The sequence below is a fragment of the Rhamphochromis longiceps genome, linkage group LG12, assembly GCF_057381845.1.
Source record: "Rhamphochromis longiceps isolate RC_006_pf linkage group LG12, R_longiceps_female_GT1.1, whole genome shotgun sequence".
Lineage (NCBI taxonomy): Eukaryota > Metazoa > Chordata > Actinopteri > Cichliformes > Cichlidae > Rhamphochromis > Rhamphochromis longiceps.
Genome location: NC_140568.1, coordinates 44,929,313 through 44,950,541, shown reverse-complemented (window position 1 = coordinate 44,950,541; position 21,229 = coordinate 44,929,313). Strand labels below are relative to the sequence as shown.

The following is a 21,229-nucleotide window of genomic DNA, read 5'->3' as shown; positions in this document are numbered from 1 at the left end:
AGCACTCCATTACTTACTCACATGACTAAAATGCGTCATCGTTTTCGAAAAGGCTCAGTTTTCTGCACTGCTGCAAAAACGGCATTTTCAAATGCATCCACTTTGGAGAGCGCTTTCAAAACGCTGCATTTTCCTAGAGCCAAAACACCATCTCGGTGTGGACGGGATGCCACAATGGAGAGAAAATGATGCGTTTTCAAACAAAAACGTATTAGTGTGGACATGGCCTGAGTACCGAACACCCAGGCAGGGGTTAGGGAGAGCATGATCTCCACTGAATAGCGGTAGGAGCTGATTCTGTTGGAGGTTTCTTCTTGTTGAAAGGAAGTTTTTCTTTCCCACTTTGGCCAAAGTGCTTGCTCATAGGGGGTCATAAGATCGTTGGCTTTTTCTCTGTCTGTATTATTGTAGGCTCTACTTTAAAATATAAAGCGGCCAGAGGTGACTCTTGTTGTGATTTGGCGCTGTTTAAATAAAACTGAATTGAATTATGTGGGAATCTTTAGCTCTGCTGAGAACACGTACAGGCAGCTTCAGGTTGTTTTCTGAAAATCAGCAGGACAAGATCTCTACCTCTTCCCTTTACGCTGTCCAACCCCGGTGGTGTCATTGTCAAGTATGCCAATGACATTGGCTGGGTGGGTTATTGTACGGGTTAAAATAGCTCCTCCCTGAAACTAAGAATACACACTCAGGATGTGAGCCGACTATTCCAGAAACAGAAGCCCAGGAAAGCCCCCGGACCAGATGGCGTCTCACCCTCCTGCCTCAAAACCTGTGCTGAACAGCTGGCTCCCATCTTTACTCGCATCTTCAACAGATCCCTGGAGCTGTGTGAAGTTCCCTCCTGCTTCAAACGCTCCACCATCATCCCTGTTCCCAAGAAACCCACCATCACAGGACTGAATGACTACAGACCTGTCGCCTTGACGTCTGTGGTCATGAAATCCTTCGAACGACTGGTGTTAGCCCATCTGAAAGACATTACAGGCCACCAGCTGGACCCTCTGCAGTTTGCCTACCGGGCAAACAGGTCGGTGGATGATGCAGTGAACATGGGGCTGCATTACATCCTGCAACACCTTGACCGCCCGGGAACTTATGCCAGGGTCCTGTTTGTGGACTTTAGTTCGGCTTTTAACACCATTGTGCCTGAACTTCTCTCCTCCAAACTCTCCCAGCTCAGCGTGTCACCAGCTACCTGTCAGTGGATCACCAGCTTCCTGACAGACAGAAAGCAACAAGTGAGGCTGGGGGAGATCACCTCTGAAACCCGGTCCCTCAGTATTGGTGCCCCTCAAGGATGTGTCCTCTCACCACTACTGTTCTCCCTCTACACTAACGACTGCACCTCCAAGAACTCGGCTGTCAAACTCCTAAAGTTTGCAGATGACACCACTGTCATTGGCCTCATTCAAGATGGTGATGAGTCTGCATACCGGCAGGAAGTTGAGCGGCTGGTACTCTGGTGCAGTCAGCACAATCTGGAGCTGAACACTCTTAAGACTGTAGAGATGACAGTGGACTTCAGGAGACATCCCTCAACTCTGCTCCCCCTCACCATATCAGACAGCCCTGTGTCAACTGTGAAGACCTTCAAGTTCCTGGGTACCACCATCTCACAGGACCTGAAGTGGGAGACCAACATCAACTCCATCCTCAAAAAGACCCAGCAGAGGATGTACTTCCTGAGACAACTGGGGAAGTACAGTCTTCCACAGGAGCTGCTGATGTAACCCGTGTAATTGTTACGCCTGCTGTTCTGCGTTGTGTTTTGGTGTTGAAGCAAGAGGCAGGAGACAGTGTCGAATCTTTGGCTCTTTACTGCACATCTCCGGCCATGCTGAAAGGAGCTGTCCCCTTAATGTACATTAATGTAACGAACCAAATACAACAAATTATTTCAAAACATTGACTTAAACTCTCAAAAAACAAAAAGCACAAAATAAACAATATGTCACTAAAAAACATCAAAACAACTTATAAGAACAATAAATGAAAGACTGCATCTCCAAAACATAAAAACATCTCCATACCTGCAACACAGAGATACATGTTCGATCCGTGCGTGTCACGCGACTGCCCGTAACCCTCTCCTGACGAAGAAAGAAAAGGTGCATGCTGTTACACAAAAGGAGAGACTGACGCGAGTAAACTCTCAAGCCGCTAGCGATACGGACTAGCTTAGCATGCTAGCATATTAGCCGAGTTCTCGGCTATAACTCATTATAATTGTGTATTAATGAACTCGTCCTCCACAAAACTTATCCCAAATGAGTCTCTTAACGATAAACAAAAACGCGGCGGTACGGTCGTATTCACACTGAAGCTTGGGATCCGAACAAACTTTGATTAACTGAGAGCAACGTAGCAGTGACTTACCTCCGGCCATGCTGAAAGGAGCTGTGACCGGGGCACACATGCACGCGCCTACGTCACCACGCAGCGCACACACGCACATGAACGCACACAGACCGAACACACAGATAGGAGAGTGAGATGCAAAAAAATGGCATATTTATTCCAAAAAAGAAAGTATTTTGGGTGAAATTCACAAGTGTTTAACACATATGTTACATTCACCCCCCCTGAATTTCACCAAAATCACCACACATCTGAATGGTACTGCAGTACCAAGAGGCACAACGACGCTGAACTACCATCACCTCCGGAACAGGTAACCCAAGGATCTTATCCCATAGTTCAGTTAAAAACTATCCATAAATGGATTAAAAGAAGTTGGATAGGTTGATCAGGCCTCCAACCCTTTCAGAACACAAAGGTGCAGCCTACACCTCATCAAACGTGGTCCCATAAAAACGCCCAGGGTGGGTGTCATGATGCCTCAAGCAAGTACAACACATTCATAATACACAATGGGATGACCCAAAAAAAAACAGTCTATGTCAGAGGCCGAGCCTCCCGTGGCGGTAACAGGCCCCATGTAATAGGCTTCTGGACCATGTTTTCTATCAGCCTGTTGACTGACTTTACCACCCGACCTGCTCTGGTAACCACTCTGCTTCGAACATTGGCATGGTCAGAGTCATGTCTTGGCAAGTTGGATGGCTGCCCAGTATACGGCTGACCAGAGGTCTGATTGATGTCTGAACCAGAAACAGGAACAGTCTGCGGAACAACAGCGTCCCCATGACAGGCACCTGGAACAGAATCTGTGCCAGACTGTGTCGAATCAGAGGTAGCGGAACAGTCAACCGGAGTAGGAAGAGCAAAGTGCTGGGCCTGACCAGCAGGGCTTGCTGGAATGTCCGTTGTGCAAGTCTGAGAATCAGGTGGGGCATTGTCCACATCCGCACCATCACATGAACCATGCTGACGATCCGTGGACTGTGAGGCATGCTCTCCTGCCGCGGAATCCACATCCACTCCATGGCTCAAATCCGAAAGGACCCACAAAGAAGTCCTTGCTGCGGTAGACTCTGTCCCTAGACTGCCAGGGTCCTCCAGATCCCCATCAGCACTGAGATCCCCCTCACTGGAGAAAACGTCTAAGGACTGACTTCCCAACGAATCCTGGACAGGAAGGAAACTCACGTCCAACAGAAGGTTTCTGTGTACAACCTTACTCTGGCCTGAAGAGTCACTGATCCTGTAAATGTGGGTCCTGGGGTGCCTCTCCACAACAGTGTAAACCTGAGGCTCCCACTTGTCTGCAAGTTTCTTCCTGCCCCGCTCGCCTTTATTGGCAAGCAGGACGCGATCCCCAACGTTCAGAGACACACCTTTGATTTTCTTATTGTATTGACGAGCCTGATGCTCCTGCTCATTGCTGGTGTGCTCCTGGGCGATCCTGGCAGCCTCAGACAAGTACGACAGAAGAAGCTTGGAGTAGCCGTTAAAGTCCACCACAATGGGATCATGCAAAACAGACTTGAACATAACGTCGACCGGTAGTCGTGGGACACGGCCGAACATCAAATAGAATGGGGCATATCCAGTAGTCTCGTGAACAGTTGCATTATAAGCAAAGGTCAATGTCTGAATCTGCTGCGGCCATTCCTGTTTGGCTCTGAGAGGGAGAGCTCGCAGCATGTTGCCAAGTGTGCGGTTGAACCGCTCCGTGCCCCCATTCCCCATAGGGTGATAAGCTGTAGTGTGAGACTTGGCAACGCCCGAAATCTGCAGAAGCTCAGAAAATAGTTCACTCTCAAAGCTGGGACCTTGGTCTGAGTGAATACGCTCAGGGAAACCATATACACAAAAAACACAGTCCCACAACTTTCTGGCAACCTGCTTGGCAGTCTGATTCCTGCACGGGAAAGCAAAGGCCATTTTCGTGAAGTGGTCAGTTGCCACAAGCACATCCACAGAGCGCTTCTTTTTGTCCTCTGCTGACCAAAAGTCAATGCAGATGAGCTCCATGGGAACAGAGGTCTTAATGCTCTCTAATGGGGCTCGTGCTGCAGGCTCTGGAGTCTTGGCAAGTATGCACCTTCCACAGCACCGAACATGCTCCTTCACATCCCTCTCCATATTGGGCCAGAAAAAACGTTGCCTTGCTAGGTGGAGGGTGCGAACCTGACCCTGGTGCCCTGCCAAATCATGGACACCTTTCAAGGCCTGCACCCGTAAATTCACTGGCAACACCAACTGGAGTCTCTTTGTTTTGCTCACAGGGTCTCTCGTCTCCCTGTAGAGAATGCCATCTCGAACCTTGAGCCTCTCCCAGTGCTTCAATAGGGCCAGTGCCCTGGAATCCATATCATGTCTCTCACGCCTGGAAGGGCGCCTCCTGCGGGCTACAAGCGGCAGGACAGCGGAGATGATGGGATCCTGAAGTTGGTGGTCCTCCAGCTCATATAAGGTAAGTGATGGCAGTACATCATTGCCAACTGGCTGCAACTGCTGAACAAGGTGGAGAATGGAGGCAGCTCTATTCTCCGCAGCGGTTTCCCAGTAATCATGGTGAGCCAAGGTAGCCGTGACTTCCGACGAACTGTAGAAATCTTCTGAGGCCAGAGCTGGAACAGGTTGTTGGACAACCCGAATATTTTGGACACCAAACCTGAAAGCGTCCTGCACCTCATGAGCCGCCGCACCTTCTGCATTCCGCACCAAGTGCTCGTAGGGCTCTTGAAGCAAGCGCCCACCGATAGGTTGATAGGTGAAGGGGTCACGACTAAGTGCATCTGCTACAACATTCTTTCGACCTGGGATGTACCTCAAATCAAAGTTGTAGGATGACAGCTTGGCCACCCACCTTTGTTCATAAGCGTCCAGCTTGGGTTTGGTCAATACATGAACGAGCGGGTTGTTGTCAGTCCACACTGTGAACTTGTGCCCCATCAACCAGTGGCTGAACTTTTCAGAGATGCTCCACTTTAGGGCCATGAACTCAAGGCGATGGGCTGGGTATCTCTGCTGTGACCTGCTTAGCGCCTTGCTCGCGAAAGCAATAGGGCGTGCCTTATCCCCGTCGATAGGCAATTGTGACAGAACCGCTCCCAGTCCATCCAGAGAAGCATCCACAGACAAAATGAACGGTCGTGAAAAGTCAGGATGAGCCAGCACGGCACAGTTAAGGAGGTCGTCCTTCAGTTTATGAAAGGCCTTGTCACATGCAGGGCTCCAATCTGCAGCAGTCAACTTTCTGAACATGCCAGCACCCCTCCCAGCGTGACTAGTCCGTCCCTTCCTCTTCTGACCAGCCGTCAGAGCAAACAGAGGCTTGGCAATGGCTGAGCAACCAGGGATGAAGCACTGATAGAAAAAGACCATTCCTAGAAAGGACTTAATCCTCTTCACAGAAGGAGTGCAACCATCCTTCTCCATTAGAGCCTCCCTTGGCATCTTGGAAACCACTTCCACCTTAGCTGGGTCCACAGCCACTCCGGTCTGGTCGATGACATGGCCCAGAAACCTGACTGACTTCCGCAGCAGATGACACTTCTTTGGACCCAACTTGAGATTGTTGTCTCTCAACCTTTGAAAAACAGCTCGGAGCCGGCACAGGGCTTCCTCTTCAGTGGGAGCAAAGACCAGGAGGTCATCCAAGTAGCAGAGCAGACTGGTGAAGTTGAGGTCACCAAAGATGTTCAGCATCATGCGCATGAATGAAGCTGGGCTATTGCAAAGCCCTTGTGGCATCCGGTTGTATTCGTAGAGGCCAACAGGCGTCGTGAAAGCGGTGTACTTCTTATCCTCCTCACACATTGGGATGTTGTAAAACCCAGAGGTTAAGTCCATCGTGCTGAAGAAGGCATTGCCCCCAAGCGCGGCAAGGCAATCCGCTTGGTGAGGGAGTGGATGCGCATCCTTAAGAGTCCGCGCATTCAACCACCTGAAGTCCGTACAAATCCGCAATCCGCCATCCTTTTTCCAGACCATGACGAGGGGGGATGCATACTCGCTGATGGATTTGCGAATAATCCCTTTCTCCTCCATGTCAGTGAGTACCTGCCTTAGTTGTTGGTAATGAGCAGGGGGTACTCTTCTGTAAGGCATACGGAATGGGCGTTCATCAGTCAGGTGGATCCGATGTACAAAGCGTCTAGCTTCGCCACAGTCAAGCGGGTGTCTAGAGAAGATGTCCTCATACTGCTCAATTAGCTCAACGAGCTCTCTCTTTGATTGCAAGCTGGCATGGCATGAGTCAATGTCAAGATCACCCAAACCTAGGGAGCACAACCTGTCATTCAAGTCGGCCTCAGTAGCAGCTGGCCCACTGGCTGGTACCTGGGCCATACTCGCCATCTTGCAGGAGTCCTGCTGGAAATCAAGGTCCTCCACCGCAAGGCAAGATGAAACAACAGCAACCCTCGAGTTGCGTTTCAAGGTCAGTGGTTTTGAGGAGAGATTGGTCATCTTCAATGGCACCCACCGATCACCCCACATGGATGTGATCACCCGGCCAACAAGAACGTCTCTCGGCCCAGACCCAGAGGTGCACGGTTCCACGATGATCGTGCTGCCTGGAGAGACTGGCACATTGCTGGGTAGCCTGCCCCATACCAGATGTTCACACCGTGGGAGTAGTGTCACAGCACGAGGCAGTTTCACAGTGCCAATTTTGTCGGGAACCTCCTCACCCCTCCATCTGGTGGTGCACGACATCATGTCCAAGAAGTGCTCATAGTCAAGAAGCGAGTGCTTGCTTCCCACAGACACAAGCTTCCAATAGTCATCAGAATGTTTCATAACTCGCATCAGGTACTTGAGAACGTTGGAGCCAATGATGAGCTCATCACGCTGGCCCGACACTACCAAAACTGGTACAATGCATTTCACACCGTGGACAGTAAGTGTCAAGTCATAAACGCACTTTGGGTGGGTCTGCTTCCCACCACAGCCAACCAGCACAATCCGTTCGGCCGACTGCGGTCCACTCACAAGAGCCCCAGCCTCTCTAAGTGACTTCTCGGCCTCTTCACTCATAGTGCAAGCCATAGACCCGGAATCCATCATGCCCCTCAAGTTAACCTTGTCATTCACTGCAACTTGGGTGTAGAACAATTCACTAAATGTGGGCACTACTGCTGGTCCCTGAACCACGACACGGTACCCCTCTGGCATTGTTGAACAGGTGTTGACATAAAGAATTTCGAGATCCGATTCATCATGATTGAGGGTATTAGGTTCTTCCCCCACACTGCCCCTCTCCAAATGTGGGTGATTCAGTTTTCCGAAGGCCAACCCTGCCTCGCGACAGCCCCGGCCTCCCGTCCCTCACGACGACTGTGACAGTCCTTTTTCCAATGACCAGGAGCAAAACATGCAAGACAGAGATTCTCTCTCCTGCAGTGCATGTGAGTGGAATGACCAGTGTTGCCACAGACCTGACAATTCTTCTTAAGAAAGGGCCCGCGGGTAAGACGCTGCGAAGGTGTAGATGCAGGGGCTGCAGTCTGCACATTCTGACATGCAATCACGCGATCCAAGAGGCTGATCAGAGCGCGCATGCCAGTCACATCAAAAGCTTGGGTGTCAGTCGAACCAAGCTCGCAACCAACTGACTGCTGACTAGGTTGAGTGGTCACAGTGTATGTTGGTGACTGTTGGAACTGAGGAGTAGGCGTAGGCACCGGACAAGAAGACACTGATGTCCCAGAAGGATAGGTCGTCGAAACATCAGCTAGAACAGGAGTGAAGCAAGTTGCTGTGGGCGAAAGCTGACAAGCGAGGTTTGAGGCTGCTGCTGTAGGCTGAGACTGCAAGGCGACACTGGCCTGACCAGGCTGTGGCGCCATCGCTTCTTGAGGCACAACAGAGCAGTTGTGGCTAACCTCTCTCCTCTGTGAGGTGTGGGAACTGCCCTGACTGCGTGCCCTGAGTTCACGCTGGAAGCTATCAATGCGTTCTTGAACCTCAGTGGTTGTCCACTCCTCAGCTGCTTTGATGCTGAGCCTGTTCGAGAGGATGGGGTCGGGGCAATACTTGATGAACATCATCGAGACCTCACGCCCTGGGTCCTCAACATTACGCCCCTGCCTACGCAAGCACTCGTCAGCAGCGTCAATAGCATTGTTTAGCCTTATCCAATATTCCATCACTCCCTCATGTTGTAATGGTTTGGTGTTATAGAAGTCAGCCATAGGCATAGAGGAGTAAGTCAATACGCTAAAGTGCTGTTTCAGAATGTCAAATATCAATTCAGGAACCTGGACATGGTCAAGTGAGGGGTTGTGACGTAGGGTGACCCTCACTACATCCTTAGCCTTCCCCATCAACCTAGCCAATATGTCACGTGATCGCTGGTCTGTTGGTGTGTTGCGTTTTACAAAGTACATTTCCATCATCTCGACCCATTCATGAATGGAAAATTTATCACTGCCATCACCCCTGAAAACTGGTGGCTCCTTGACGTCTGATTGCAAGACCAGTTTCACCCCAGACAAATTTAGCTCAGGGGGTCCCTGCTCAGCCTTAGAGCTTTCAGTAGGCATACTGCTCCCCTTATCACCTTGCAGCTGGGCTACGATGGACTGACCAATCTGATTGGCCAAGTCTGAGATGAGTGTACTCAACTCAGCGCTGCCAGCTGTCTGCGGGATCTGAATGTCACAGGGGGGAACCTGGAGACGAGTGGAACAAAACTTGGGAGCAAATGACACACCAACTTTAGGTGTCTGAGCCCCATCCCCAAGAAACCACCCTCGCCCCAAACCAGCATTAGAGGAAACCTCCTCATCAGGAACACCAGTTGCCTCCGAACCAGATGCTGGCTCCATAATGATGAATAAAGCACAATCACAAGAAACAAAATTCCAAATAGTGCAACTGAACAAAAGCAAACACAGTATTCTTAACTAGCACTTAATGTTATTCAGGATGAGAATTGAGCAGATTAAATGTCCAAGCTCATTCAAAAAGTCCCGCACAAGTTAGGAAAAGCAACCAACTTGGAACGAGGGCAATCGCGAAGAGCTCCCCACGGTGATCGAGACGACGCCGATGCTTGATGAATCCAAAGGGTCACGGCACCAATGTAACCCGTGTAATTGTTACGCCTGCTGTTCTGCGTTGTGTTTTGGTGTTGAAGCAAGAGGCAGGAGACAGTGTCGAATCTTTGGCTCTTTACTGCACATCTCCGGCCATGCTGAAAGGAGCTGTCCCCTTAATGTACATTAATGTAACGAACCAAATACAACAAATTATTTCAAAACATTGACTTAAACTCTCAAAAAACAAAAAGCACAAAATAAACAATATGTCACTAAAAAACATCAAAACAACTTATAAGAACAATAAATGAAAGACTGCATCTCCAAAACATAAAAACATCTCCATACCTGCAACACAGAGATACATGTTCGATCCGTGCGTGTCACGCGACTGCCCGTAACCCTCTCCTGACGAAGAAAGAAAAGGTGCATGCTGTTACACAAAAGGAGAGACTGACGCGAGTAAACTCTCAAGCCGCTAGCGATACGGACTAGCTTAGCATGCTAGCATATTAGCCGAGTTCTCGGCTATAACTCATTATAATTGTGTATTAATGAACTCGTCCTCCACAAAACTTATCCCAAATGAGTCTCTTAACGATAAACAAAAACGCGGCGGTACGGTCGTATTCACACTGAAGCTTGGGATCCGAACAAACTTTGATTAACTGAGAGCAACGTAGCAGTGACTTACCTCCGGCCATGCTGAAAGGAGCTGTGACCGGGGCACACATGCACGCGCCTACGTCACCACGCAGCGCACACACGCACATGAACGCACACAGACCGAACACACAGATAGGAGAGTGAGATGCAAAAAAATGGCATATTTATTCCAAAAAAGAAAGTATTTTGGGTGAAATTCACAAGTGTTTAACACATATGTTACACTGATCCAGTTCTACACTGGTCATTGAGTCTGTCCTGTGCTCCTCCATCACAGTCTGGTATGGAGCAGCCACTAAACAGGACAGGAGCAGACTGCAGCGGACTGTACGGGCAGCAGAAAGGATCATCGGCGCCCCCCTGCCCTCCATCCAGGATCTGTACCTCTCAAGAACCAGGAAACGGGCAGGGAAAATCATCACAGACCCCTCACACCCTGCACACAGACTTTTTGATCTGCTGCCCTCTGGCAGACGGTACAGAAGCCTGCAGACCAGGACCACCCGACACAGGAACAGTTTCTTTCCCCTCGCCATCTCCCTTCTTAACAGTTGACCTGCCACACTGCCAGACTGCAACTGCACCTTATGTACATTTTGTAGTATTCATTCCACCTCATTCATTTCTGTATTTTATGTATATAAGTTTAGATTCGTTATTTATAGTTGGTTTACACAGCTTTGTGTATGTATGTGTAATGTGTATATAGACACTTGTGTGTGTGTGTGTGTGTGTGTGTGTGTGTGTGTGTGTGTGTGTGTGTGTGTGTGTGTGTGTGTGTGTGTGTGTGTGTGTGTGTGTGAGATTTACATTGCTGTGCTTGAGAGCCACCATCTACCGGAACCAAATTCCCTGTATGTGTCTGCACATATACTTGGCCAATAAACACGATTCTGATTCTGATTCTGATTCTGAACCATGGCATGAGTCAAGGAGCCTGGATCCCTTCCAGTTAGTCCAGGCAGGCTTTAACCACAGCCCTTGGGATGCCGTCAGGACCGGCAGCTCTCCTGGGGGTTAAACGCACTCAGTCTCCTCCTGGCCTCATATTGCTGGAAGGCAGGTGGGGTACGGGGGTGTGGGGGAGGAGTGGCCTCAATTCAATTCAATTCAATTCTTTATTTATTTATTATTAGCTCCTCTGCCAGTTTGAGGCTGCTGTTGGAGGTTTTTGTCAGTGAGGAGGCCCTCTATCCTCCTCCTGTAGGCCTCCTTGGCCTGTTTGATGCCCCTCCCCACGTTGGCTCTGGCAGTGCTGTACAGAGAACTGTCCCTCAGCCTGAAGGCTGAGTTACGAGTTCTGATCAGAGCCTGGACTTCACACATCATCAGTTGGGAAAAACCCAGATGGTTTATGCCACTGTCATGTTGTCTACACAGCACTTAATATAGAAAAGGACAGACTGAGTGAATGTCTCCAGGTCCTGCTGTTCAAAAATGGACCAGTCTGTCAGATTGAAACCTGTATCTGAAGGAAGGCATCATCTGGCCATTTTTTAATGACCCAGATGATTATTAAAACATGGCCATGTGGAGTAAAGGTTGAAGAGGAAGGGGGAGAGGACAGTTCCTTGTGGTGTCCCTGTGTTGCTGATTACCTTGTCAGACACACACTGTGGAAGATGCACATATTGTGGTCTTCCTGTCAGGTAATCAACAACCCAGAACACCAGAGAAGCATCCGCCTGCATCACTGTCAGTTTATCACCCAGGAGGGTCGGCCTGATGGTATTGAAAGTACTGGAAAAGTAAAAAAACATGACCCTCAGAGACTTGCCTGAGTAGAATATCAGGGATATTTGCATGGAGCCAAGATTCAGTTACAGTCAGTAGACAACACTCCCAGACAAAGGAGTTGTAGTAAATCTCTGATTGTAGATCCTTCATTTTGTTTCAAGGGATCTTATGTTGGTAAGGAAGATTGATGGCGGCAGGGGTTTATGTTGTTGTTTTTGAAACTCTGTATTCCCGCTTTTGTTTCCTCTCCTTGCACTGTCTGCATCGCTTGCTGTTCACAACAATAACCCCCGGAGAGACCAGTAGTCTTAAATCTCAGGTGGGATAATGTCGGTTCAATCAGAAGTAAAATTCGGGCTGAGGCCAATGTCTATTAGTTCGTGACGACTGAAAGTGATCAGTGCTTTGCAGTAAGACACAATGAAAGGGCATCAAAAACACAAAAAGGTGCACACGTCAGTACACATGCATGAAAGTAAGTGTCACAGATGATTTGTGTTTATATATCAGATTCTCTAAATCCAGTATTAGGTAGTTTTTCCAGTGGTGGGATTTATGAATAATTTTGTAGTGTAAAAGCATTTAAAAAATTTCAGTGTTTTTTTTTTTAACTGACTGAATAGTTTTCTGTTGACCTGCATGTTTCAACATAACCTATACTTAAGCTAAATGGTCAAATCTAATGGCAGTTCTTTTAAGTTTGAATAACTGATTTTAATTACAGGTATTCCTGAAACTGAATTTTCAATGCAAAACTTCAGAATTAAATGTTGGAAGCTGAAACGTTATTGTGGACTAAATAAAGAGGATGCTTTTTTTCCCCTTTCTCTTTCTAATTGGTGGAGAGTTCTCAATAAATTTGGAATGCTGAATTTGTTTCTATATTTTTGCAGATGAGGATTTCAATCAACCAGAACACAGCAGCTCTGACTTTGAGGAGTGTAAGTTAAACTAACAGCATTTCATATATGATGAATAAAATTTAAAAAAAAAATTAATTTAATGCATCAAATGTTGTGTCAAGAGGTTTAGGATTTAAAAAAAAATGGATGAAGCTTCTACTAATCCTGGATTTCCTGCTCATTCATCAGCCTGTTAGTTACAGGTCACAATCTTTATTAGATGAAATGGAAATAAGGGATTAAACGAAAGTGTACATTTTATTTTTTTTGTTTACTTTTTTTTTTGACTAAAGCTACTACAAAAAACGAATAATAACTGATAATTTTCTATTGAAAATGAACTTAGTTTTTCAATAATTGAACTAATTATACTTTTTTCAGTGTCTGAGCTGAGGGTCGTTCTGCTGGGGAACAGCTGGTCTAAGAGGAGCTCAGTGGGGAACTGCATACTGGGAGCAACTGTGTTCAGCTCTGAGGATAAAGCAGACCTCTGTCTGAGAGTCAAAAGGGAGCTGAAGGGGAAAGAAATCGATCTCATCAACACTCCAGATCTGCTGTCGGCTAAAATCTCCCCAGAAGATCTGAGGAAACAAGTTGAGAACTGTGTGAGACTCTCTGCTCCTGGACCTCATGTGTTTCTGCTGGTCCTCCAGCCTGCAGACTTCACTGAGGATCACAGACAGAGGCTACAAATGGTCCTTGAACTCTTCGGTGATCCATCATTTGATCGTTCACTGGCTCTGATAATGCCCAAAGACAAGAGTTCAAGTTCCACTGAAAAGTATCAGCAGCATCCACAGTTAGGAGAGATTATCAAGAAATGTAGAGAAAAATTGTTGTGGCAGAAGAACCTGGAACAAGAGCAGCTGTTAGCAGCCGTAGATACAGTGGCGAAGATGGGAGAACATGTGAGCTGTAATGTTTTCAATAACAAAACATCTGTTTTGTCCAGTAATTACCCAAAAGAAAAAGTCTCTCCCAGCTTGGATCCTGTTAGGGGCGGTAAGTGCAGGAACAACATTTTTTTTTTTTGCATATAATGTGATGATCAGTTTTATGTTTAGTGTTTTCATCAGAGAATTACAAAACCTACAATCCTTCAATAAAAACAGATGTAGCACTTAAATATCCCTTAGCTCAGATTGAGAAGTTAGGATACAAAGTAAGATGGTTTAGACATGTAAAGAAGGGGGTAGTGGATATGCTGGACAAAAGATGATGAAGATGGAGCTGGCAGCAGAGGTGAAAAAGGAAGAGCACGGAAAAGATTATTGGATTCAGAGGATTTGTGTAACAGAAGAGGAGTGATAGAGTAATAGATGTTGTTGTGGTGACCCCTAATACGAACAGCCAAAAAACAAGGACAAACAAACAAAAGGACGTATCAGTGAAAAATCCAATTTATTATGAAAAACTATAATCATTAAGAATAAAATAAAATGTGAGATCAGTGAAGATGTTTTTATTTTAAGTGCAGTTATTTGCAGCTGAAAACTCGAAACCCCTATGATTCCAAAAACTGATCCCAGACTTGCAACCCTAACCTAATGACTCATAGTCATCCTTATGCTTACAACTGATGTTCAAAAAAAAAAAAAAAAAAAATAGTGCAAATAAAACTGCAGGGGGTGGGCCCACAGAGGTTCAGTCACATATGGTGCATTCTGGCTGAGCACAGCAAGGGCCCATGAGTAAAGGTCCATCCACCAGGTGCTGATTGATGAGCTGCTTCACAGGGGCTGGCTCAGGGAAAGGCCGTGGGTAGCCCTATACATATATCTGACATAGTTGTGTTTGGAGTTCTTCTTCTTAGGAATCATCCATTCGCTTCCGCTTATCCTTTTCCAGGGTTGCAGGGGGAGCTGGAGCCTATCCCAGCTGTCTTAGGGCGAGAGGCAGGGTACACCTTGGACAGGTCGCCAGTGTGTCGCAGGGCTAAAACATATACACAGACAACCAGTTGCACTCACTCATTCACACCTATCGGCAATTTTAGAGTTTCCAATAACCTATCCCCACTAACTGCATGTTTCTTTGGACTCTGGGAGGAAGCCGGAGTACCCGGAGAGAAGTGAAAATATCTGCTTTTAAAATTTTTAAAAGTTAATACTGTAAAACCTTTTGTATTGCAGCACATAAACTCAGGATAATGCTGTTTGGAAAAAGTGATGACAAGAAATCAGCCCTGGAAAAAATCATCGTTGGGAAGAAAAGATCCATTGTGTCTAAAGTCCTTGGAGGAAAGCAATGTCGCGCTGCCTCTGGAGAGTGGAACGGGAAACCGTTGACAGTAGTAAAGACTCCCAACATCTTCAGTCTGTCTGTTGAAACATTGTTTGAAGTGATGAAGAGCTGTGTGAGTCTCTGTCCTCCTGGACCAAACGTTCTGCTGCTGTTAGTGAAACCTTCTGATTTCACTGAGAAGAACAGAAAAACTCTGAATTTGGTCCTGAGCTTGTTTGGTCAAGATGCTTTTAATCACTCCATTGTCATCCGAACGCATAACGAGGAAGGGAATAACTCAGTGGATAAACTCATTGAAGAATCCAAACAAAGGCAGCACTTCGTTAATTTTGACAGGAAAGAGTCCTTCTCAGATTCCTCAGAGTTGATGGAAGAAATGAATGAGATGGTGAGTGAAAACTGGGGAAAATATCTAATGCTAAAAGAAGAGGCTAAACCCAATCTGAAGTCCAGTCTGAACCTGGTTCTGTGTGGGAGGAGAGGAGCAGGGAAGACGTCAGCAGCCAAGGCCATTTTAGGTCAGACTGAGCTTCATTCAGCCTCCAACTCATCAGAGTGTGTTAAACATCAGGGAGAGGTGTGTGGACGTTGGGTTTCCCTGGTGGAGCTGCCTGCCTTGTATGGAAAACCTCAGGAGGCAGTGATGGAGGAATCATTCAAGTGTATCTCCCTCTGTGATCCTGAGGGTGTCCATGCCTTCATCCTGGTCCTACCTGTGGCTCCCCTCACTGATGAAGACAAGGCAGAGTTAGAGACCATCCAGGATGCATTCGGCTCTCGAGTCAATGACTTCACCATGATTCTGTTCACTGTGGACTCAGATCCTACAGATCCAGCTGTTGGTAACTTTCTAAAGGACAATGAAGACATCCAGGAGCTCTGTGAGAGCGCTGGAGGAAGATCAGTTGTTCTCAACACCAAGAACAAACAGCAGATCCCAGAGATGTTTGAGATTGTGGACAAAATTAGTCAGCCTACAGGACAACTGTGCTGTTATACAACTGCAACATTTTTACACGCACAAATGGAGAAAGTCTTAAAACTTGTCACTGGTAAGTAGTTTAGATTGTGATATTTTCCAATGACCCAGAGTTTTAATCCAGTATACAAGTGTTAACTCTGATTGTTTTCATGTTTTAGGCGATGAAGTTGGAGAACAGGACTCAGACTGTCTCAGGATTGTGCTGCTTGGGAAGACCGGCTGTGGAAAGAGCTCTACAGGAAACACCATTTTAGGAAGAGACGAGTTTGAAGCTAAATCAAGTCAAATGTCGGTCACCAAATGTTGTAAGAAAGTAGAGGGTGAGGTGAACGGTCGTCCTGTTTTTGTAGTCGACACTCCTGGTCTGTTTGACACAAGTTTGTCACCAGAAGGACTTCAAGAGGAGCTGGTGAAATGTGTCAGTCTCCTGGCTCCAGGACCACATGTATTCTTAGTGGTGATTCATATCGGCAGATTCACAGCAGAGGAGAAGGAGACACTGAAACTCATCAAGCAATTCTTTGGGAAGAATTCTCAAAAGTTCACCATCGTTCTTTTAACAGGAGGAGATACACTGGAGCATGACAAAGAGTCCATAGAGGACTACATCAAGAACAACTGTGATGATTCCTTTAAGAAGCTGATCTCTGACTGTGGAGATAGATACCATGTGTTCAATAACCGTGACAAACAAAACCATACACAAGTCATTGAGCTGATAGCAAAGATTGACACCATGATGAAGGACAATGGAAGGCGCTGCTTTACCAACAAGATGCTGCAAGAGTCTGAAACTGCGATAAGGAAGGAGATGCAGAAGATTTTAAAGGAGAAGGAAGAAGAGATGCAGAAAGAAAAGGAAGAAATTGAAAGAAGATATAAAAAAGAAATGGAGGCCATGGAGAAAAGAATTGATGAAGAAAGAGAAAAGGAGAGAATACAGAGAGAAAAAGAACTCGAAAAAATGAGAAATAAAATTAGAGAAGAAGAAGAGAAGAGAAAGCAGGAACAGGAAATCAGGGAAAAGGAGAAAAGGGAAAAGGAAGCTGAAGAAGAAAGACGTCGACAAGAATTTGAAAAAGAACTTGAAAAGCTGGACAAACAAATTCAGTCAGAAAAAGAGGCAAAAGAAAATGTGGACAGAAAACTGGAAGAAGCCAGAGAAGAGATGAGAAGAAAACAAGAGGAGTGGGAGAAAGAACAGAAAGAATGGTGGGACAAACAACGACAAGACGAAGACAAAAGACGAGAGGAAGAGAAAGAAAAAATGGAAAAACTACAGGAAGATTATAACGAAAAGCTGGAATGTGAAAAAATCAATAAAGAAGAGGATCAAAGAAGAAGAGAAGAGGAAATAAAAGAACTGGAGGAAATTCATAAGAACACTCTGGATGATCTAAAGAAGAAACATGAAGAGGAAGCCAGAAAGAAAGCTGAAGAGTTCAACCAAGCCCAGAAGAAACACATGGATGAATTAGCAAAACAGAGGGAAGAACATAAGAAGGAAATGTACGACTTAGTGAGACGTGTGACCAAAAAGACTGAAAATTTGAATAGGATCAAGAAATTGATGCTAACACATGAAAAACAAATGAAGAATCGGACCGAGGAGGACATAGAAGACCTCCAGGAAAAACAAAAAGATCAACTAAATGAGTTGATGAAAAACATTTTGGGAGAAGAGATCAGCAGCTCATCAGCCTGCAGCATTTTATGAAATGAAACGTCAGATGTTCTTCTCTTTCTGTCATTTAGAAGTAGCACAGAAACTGATTAGTGATCATCAGTCTCAGCAATGTCATTATTAAACTACAGGTCATTACACCAACATTAAATATGCTTCTGACTGGTAAAACTAATTCATCTCATGTATAGTAATTAGCTGTTGTTACATGTTACATGCACTTCTGTGTTCCTGAGTTCTAACATAATTTTCCTTTTAGTTGTCTCTTCTTATAAGCCTAATTTTTGTGCATATTTTGAACCTATACTGTAAATGTATAAATGAACAAGTGCCATTTTTAAAATGTTTAATTATCAGTAAAAAATTAGTTGTAATAGAAATTCATTTTTTTCTGTAATGTCCAAATTTTTCTTTATTTCATGAAATGTCTCATGATTCTTTTTATTAATTACATAACTCAGAGTCCTCATTTTTTCAGATATAATTTTTTGTATTATCTTTGTAAATGATGAATAAAGTTTTCTCTACTGTTACTATGATGTAGTCAAACATCTTCATTCACCTCTGTGTTTATGTGCTTCTTGACATTACTGAACACACCATCAAATTAAACCTTTTAAATTACACATCCAATCTTTCATGTACTGACCAGCAGCCTCGCTGTGCATATATATATTTGTATAATGAATTCTGGTGTCGATGATCAGGAATGTGGTTGCCTCTCAGCAGGAATATTCTGAGGACCTGATCAAGGATGCTCAGTTCTATATCTTTTTATTTAGTTCAGTTCAATTTTCATTCTAACACAGCGGTGCTTAGTGGCTCAGTGACAAGTTGGAAAAGTGTTTATCCCTAAACCGCAACACTAAAGATTTAAAACTTAAACAAAAACACAATAATTACATACATAATTTAAAATGAATTACTAACAGCTCTAATTTTCTTTTAGCCAAACCTTCACCCGAGTTAGTGCACTCACATATGACAAGTCTTTAGAGAGAACACCTGATATACTTTGCAGGACACAAATGCAGGAGTCACGCAGACGTGACTGAAAACATACTTATTTAATGTATTTAAGAGAATGCAAAAGGTCAAAAGTACAAGTGATTCACAATAAATAAGTAACCAACAAACCAATTCCAGGGAACAAACCAGAAAACATACAGAGGAGCTTCAACAAGGAGAAAATGGGACTATAAATACACCGAACTGGGCCTTGTGTCAGGATTATTGTTGTGTGACACAGTGTTTTAGTGTTTCATTGCATTTTGATATTCATTGTTTATGTTTTGGTTCATTTAGTCTTCTTTAGCTCCTAGGTTTCCTAGTTATAGTTCTTTGTTCATTTAGATTGATTGTGCGATTTTCCTCTGTGTTAAGTCTTCCTTGTTGCTTAGTGTCTCTTACCTATTTTTTCTCTGTATGGTTCATGTTGTCAAGTTCGGGTCATTTTTGTTCCCCATCAGGTTCCCTGTTTATTTTCAAAGTCTTGTTTCCATGATCTATGCGATTAGTTTACACTTCCTCTGTGGCGTCATTAGGTTCATTCTAGTCAGCTGTTTCCTCGTGTGTGTCCCCTTCCCCTGATCACCTCATGTGTATTTAAGACCTCCGTCTTCTTTTGTTCAGTGTCACATCATCTGTGTACCTTCCCTTATGTCACGTCAGGTTATGTACTTCAGGACTCTGTGCAGGTCAAGTTCGTGTTGCTTGATCATGTATATGGTTCATAGTTCTTGCACAAAGTCCTGTTCATAGTTGTCACAGTCTCCTTGTCATTGTCTTCCTAGTTGTCATAGTTAAGACTCAGTTTTCTCAGTTTAGGTTCCAGTTTAACTTTGCCTCTGTCCTTACTGCTTTGTTTTTGCCACCTAATAAAGGCTCATTTTTTGTTCAAGTTAGTTTTGGTCTACTCGCCTGTTTCTGCACCTGGGTCCTCATTGAACCACACACAGTCTGCCTCCACAGCCCGTGACACCTTGTACTACGAAGCAACATCTTTCCTGAAAAATATAAGGAGATTACACACATACATGAAGAATGAAAGTAACACAGCTCCAGCAGATATATCAGCAGTGTGAGAGGAAAAGCTTTGTACTAGAGATGGACCGATCCGATATTACGTATCGGTATCGGTCCGATACTGACCTAAATTACTGGATCGGATATCGGAGAAAAATAAAAAATGTAATCCGATCCATTAAATATCACGAAAGCACCTCACAAAACTTGCAGCACGCCGTAACTCACCTCAGAACGTTAGCACGTCGGAGCAGTATGCATCACGTGATAGAGCGGCTGTGGCATGCGGGACCTGTCGGTGGTCTGGATAGCATTTGGAGCTTCGCTAGCAACCCAGCATTTCATCTCCGACAAAGTTATCCCCGAGAGAAGTAAAGCAAGTGTGTAAGTCCATCTCTGAATGTTTGTAAAGCATTCCTGCGTTAAGCTTAACAAGCGACTGCCTCTCCTGCTGCTACTTCAATCATGAAACTGCTTAATGATCAGCTGATCGTCTCTCTTGTTTGCTTTTGGCCCACTTTGCAGCAGAAAGAGGAAACCAGCGGCTGAACAACAGCAGCACGTTTAAGCTTGATAAGCTGTTGTTAGAATGTATTTAATATTACTTTCTACACCAGGATCTTTTTCTACGTAGCTGACGGCTGTAACTGTGCAGGGGCGGATCTAGCAAAGTTTAGCCAGGGGGGCCGATAGGGCATTAACTGGGAAAAGGGGGCACAAAGACAGACTTTTCTTTCTTATTCTCATTTAAAATGTCTAGCTTTTAATAAATAATTATCTGACACCCAAAGTTTTAATTTGATGTAAAATGAATAGAAGTCAATTACTGTATATAGTGACTATTAAGTCTAATATATATACCCTAGTAAGCTATAGTACTTTTTCCTTTGGGAAGGTACCATCTGTGCAGTCTGCAATTTTGTTGAAGAAAGATGTTGAATCTATTTAATATTTCTTGAAAAATAATTGATTTCTGTGCATTTTTTTTCACACTGCATCAAATTAAGGTTGATTACGTCGATTAAGCATCATGAGGTGGAGCGTGAGGGGTGGTTCCCCATTTTTTATTTATTTATTTTTGTTGTTGCTGGGAGTTGGAACCCTATTAGTTAGGTTGCTTAATATTTATGCTAAGTACTCTTTAAAATACCAGAATAGGGAGGATGGTGTAGGTTTAAGTTTATTAGATTGATCAGTATTGCTGAACTATGAAATATTTTTTTTGTATACAGGTATAACAGAATAGCTTTAGTGTAGTTGTTGTTTTAAACTTGAGTATGAACTTGCAGACTTGCAAAATGCAGCAAGATATTTAAAAAACAGTTTTGTTGATTAAAAAACACTATATCGGATTCATATCGGTATTGGCAGATATCCAAATTTATGATATCGGTATCGGACATAAAAAAGTGGTATCGTGCCATCTCTACTTTGTACAGTAGTTTAGTATTAAAAGTACTATATCAAAGTGTGAGCTTTAAATGCTTCAAAGCTTTAAATGGGCAGTGACACTGAAAAACAGCTACAATATTAATAGAGTTTGGCCTGTTCAAAGTCAGGAAGAAGTCAGGAAACAAAAACATCCACT

At 44.8% G+C, this 21,229-nt stretch overlaps 1 protein-coding gene and 1 long non-coding RNA gene across 2 annotated transcripts in view; one reads left to right on the top strand and one right to left on the bottom strand.

Moving 5' to 3' along the window:
• LOC146658118 (uncharacterized) overlaps positions 1-19,442 on the top strand; it is a 28,536-nt gene extending 9,094 nt beyond the window's left edge. The window contains exons 3-6 of the mRNA XM_085426522.1: positions 12,698-12,745; positions 13,088-13,708; positions 14,839-16,002; positions 16,091-19,442. Coding sequence (XP_085282648.1) covers positions 12,698-12,745; positions 13,088-13,708; positions 14,839-16,002; positions 16,091-17,649 — 3,392 coding nt within the window. The 3' untranslated portion in view covers positions 17,650-19,442. The remainder of the gene's footprint in view (positions 1-12,697; positions 12,746-13,087; positions 13,709-14,838; positions 16,003-16,090) is intronic.
• Positions 1,726-10,202, bottom strand: LOC146658119 (uncharacterized). Its single transcript, XR_014914147.1, has 4 exons — positions 9,750-10,202; positions 9,360-9,545; positions 2,037-2,096; positions 1,726-1,832 (listed from the first exon to the last, which is right to left on the bottom strand). It is a non-coding gene; the product is annotated as an uncharacterized LOC146658119 (long non-coding RNA).
• Positions 19,443-21,229: the final 1,787 nt, after the last annotated feature.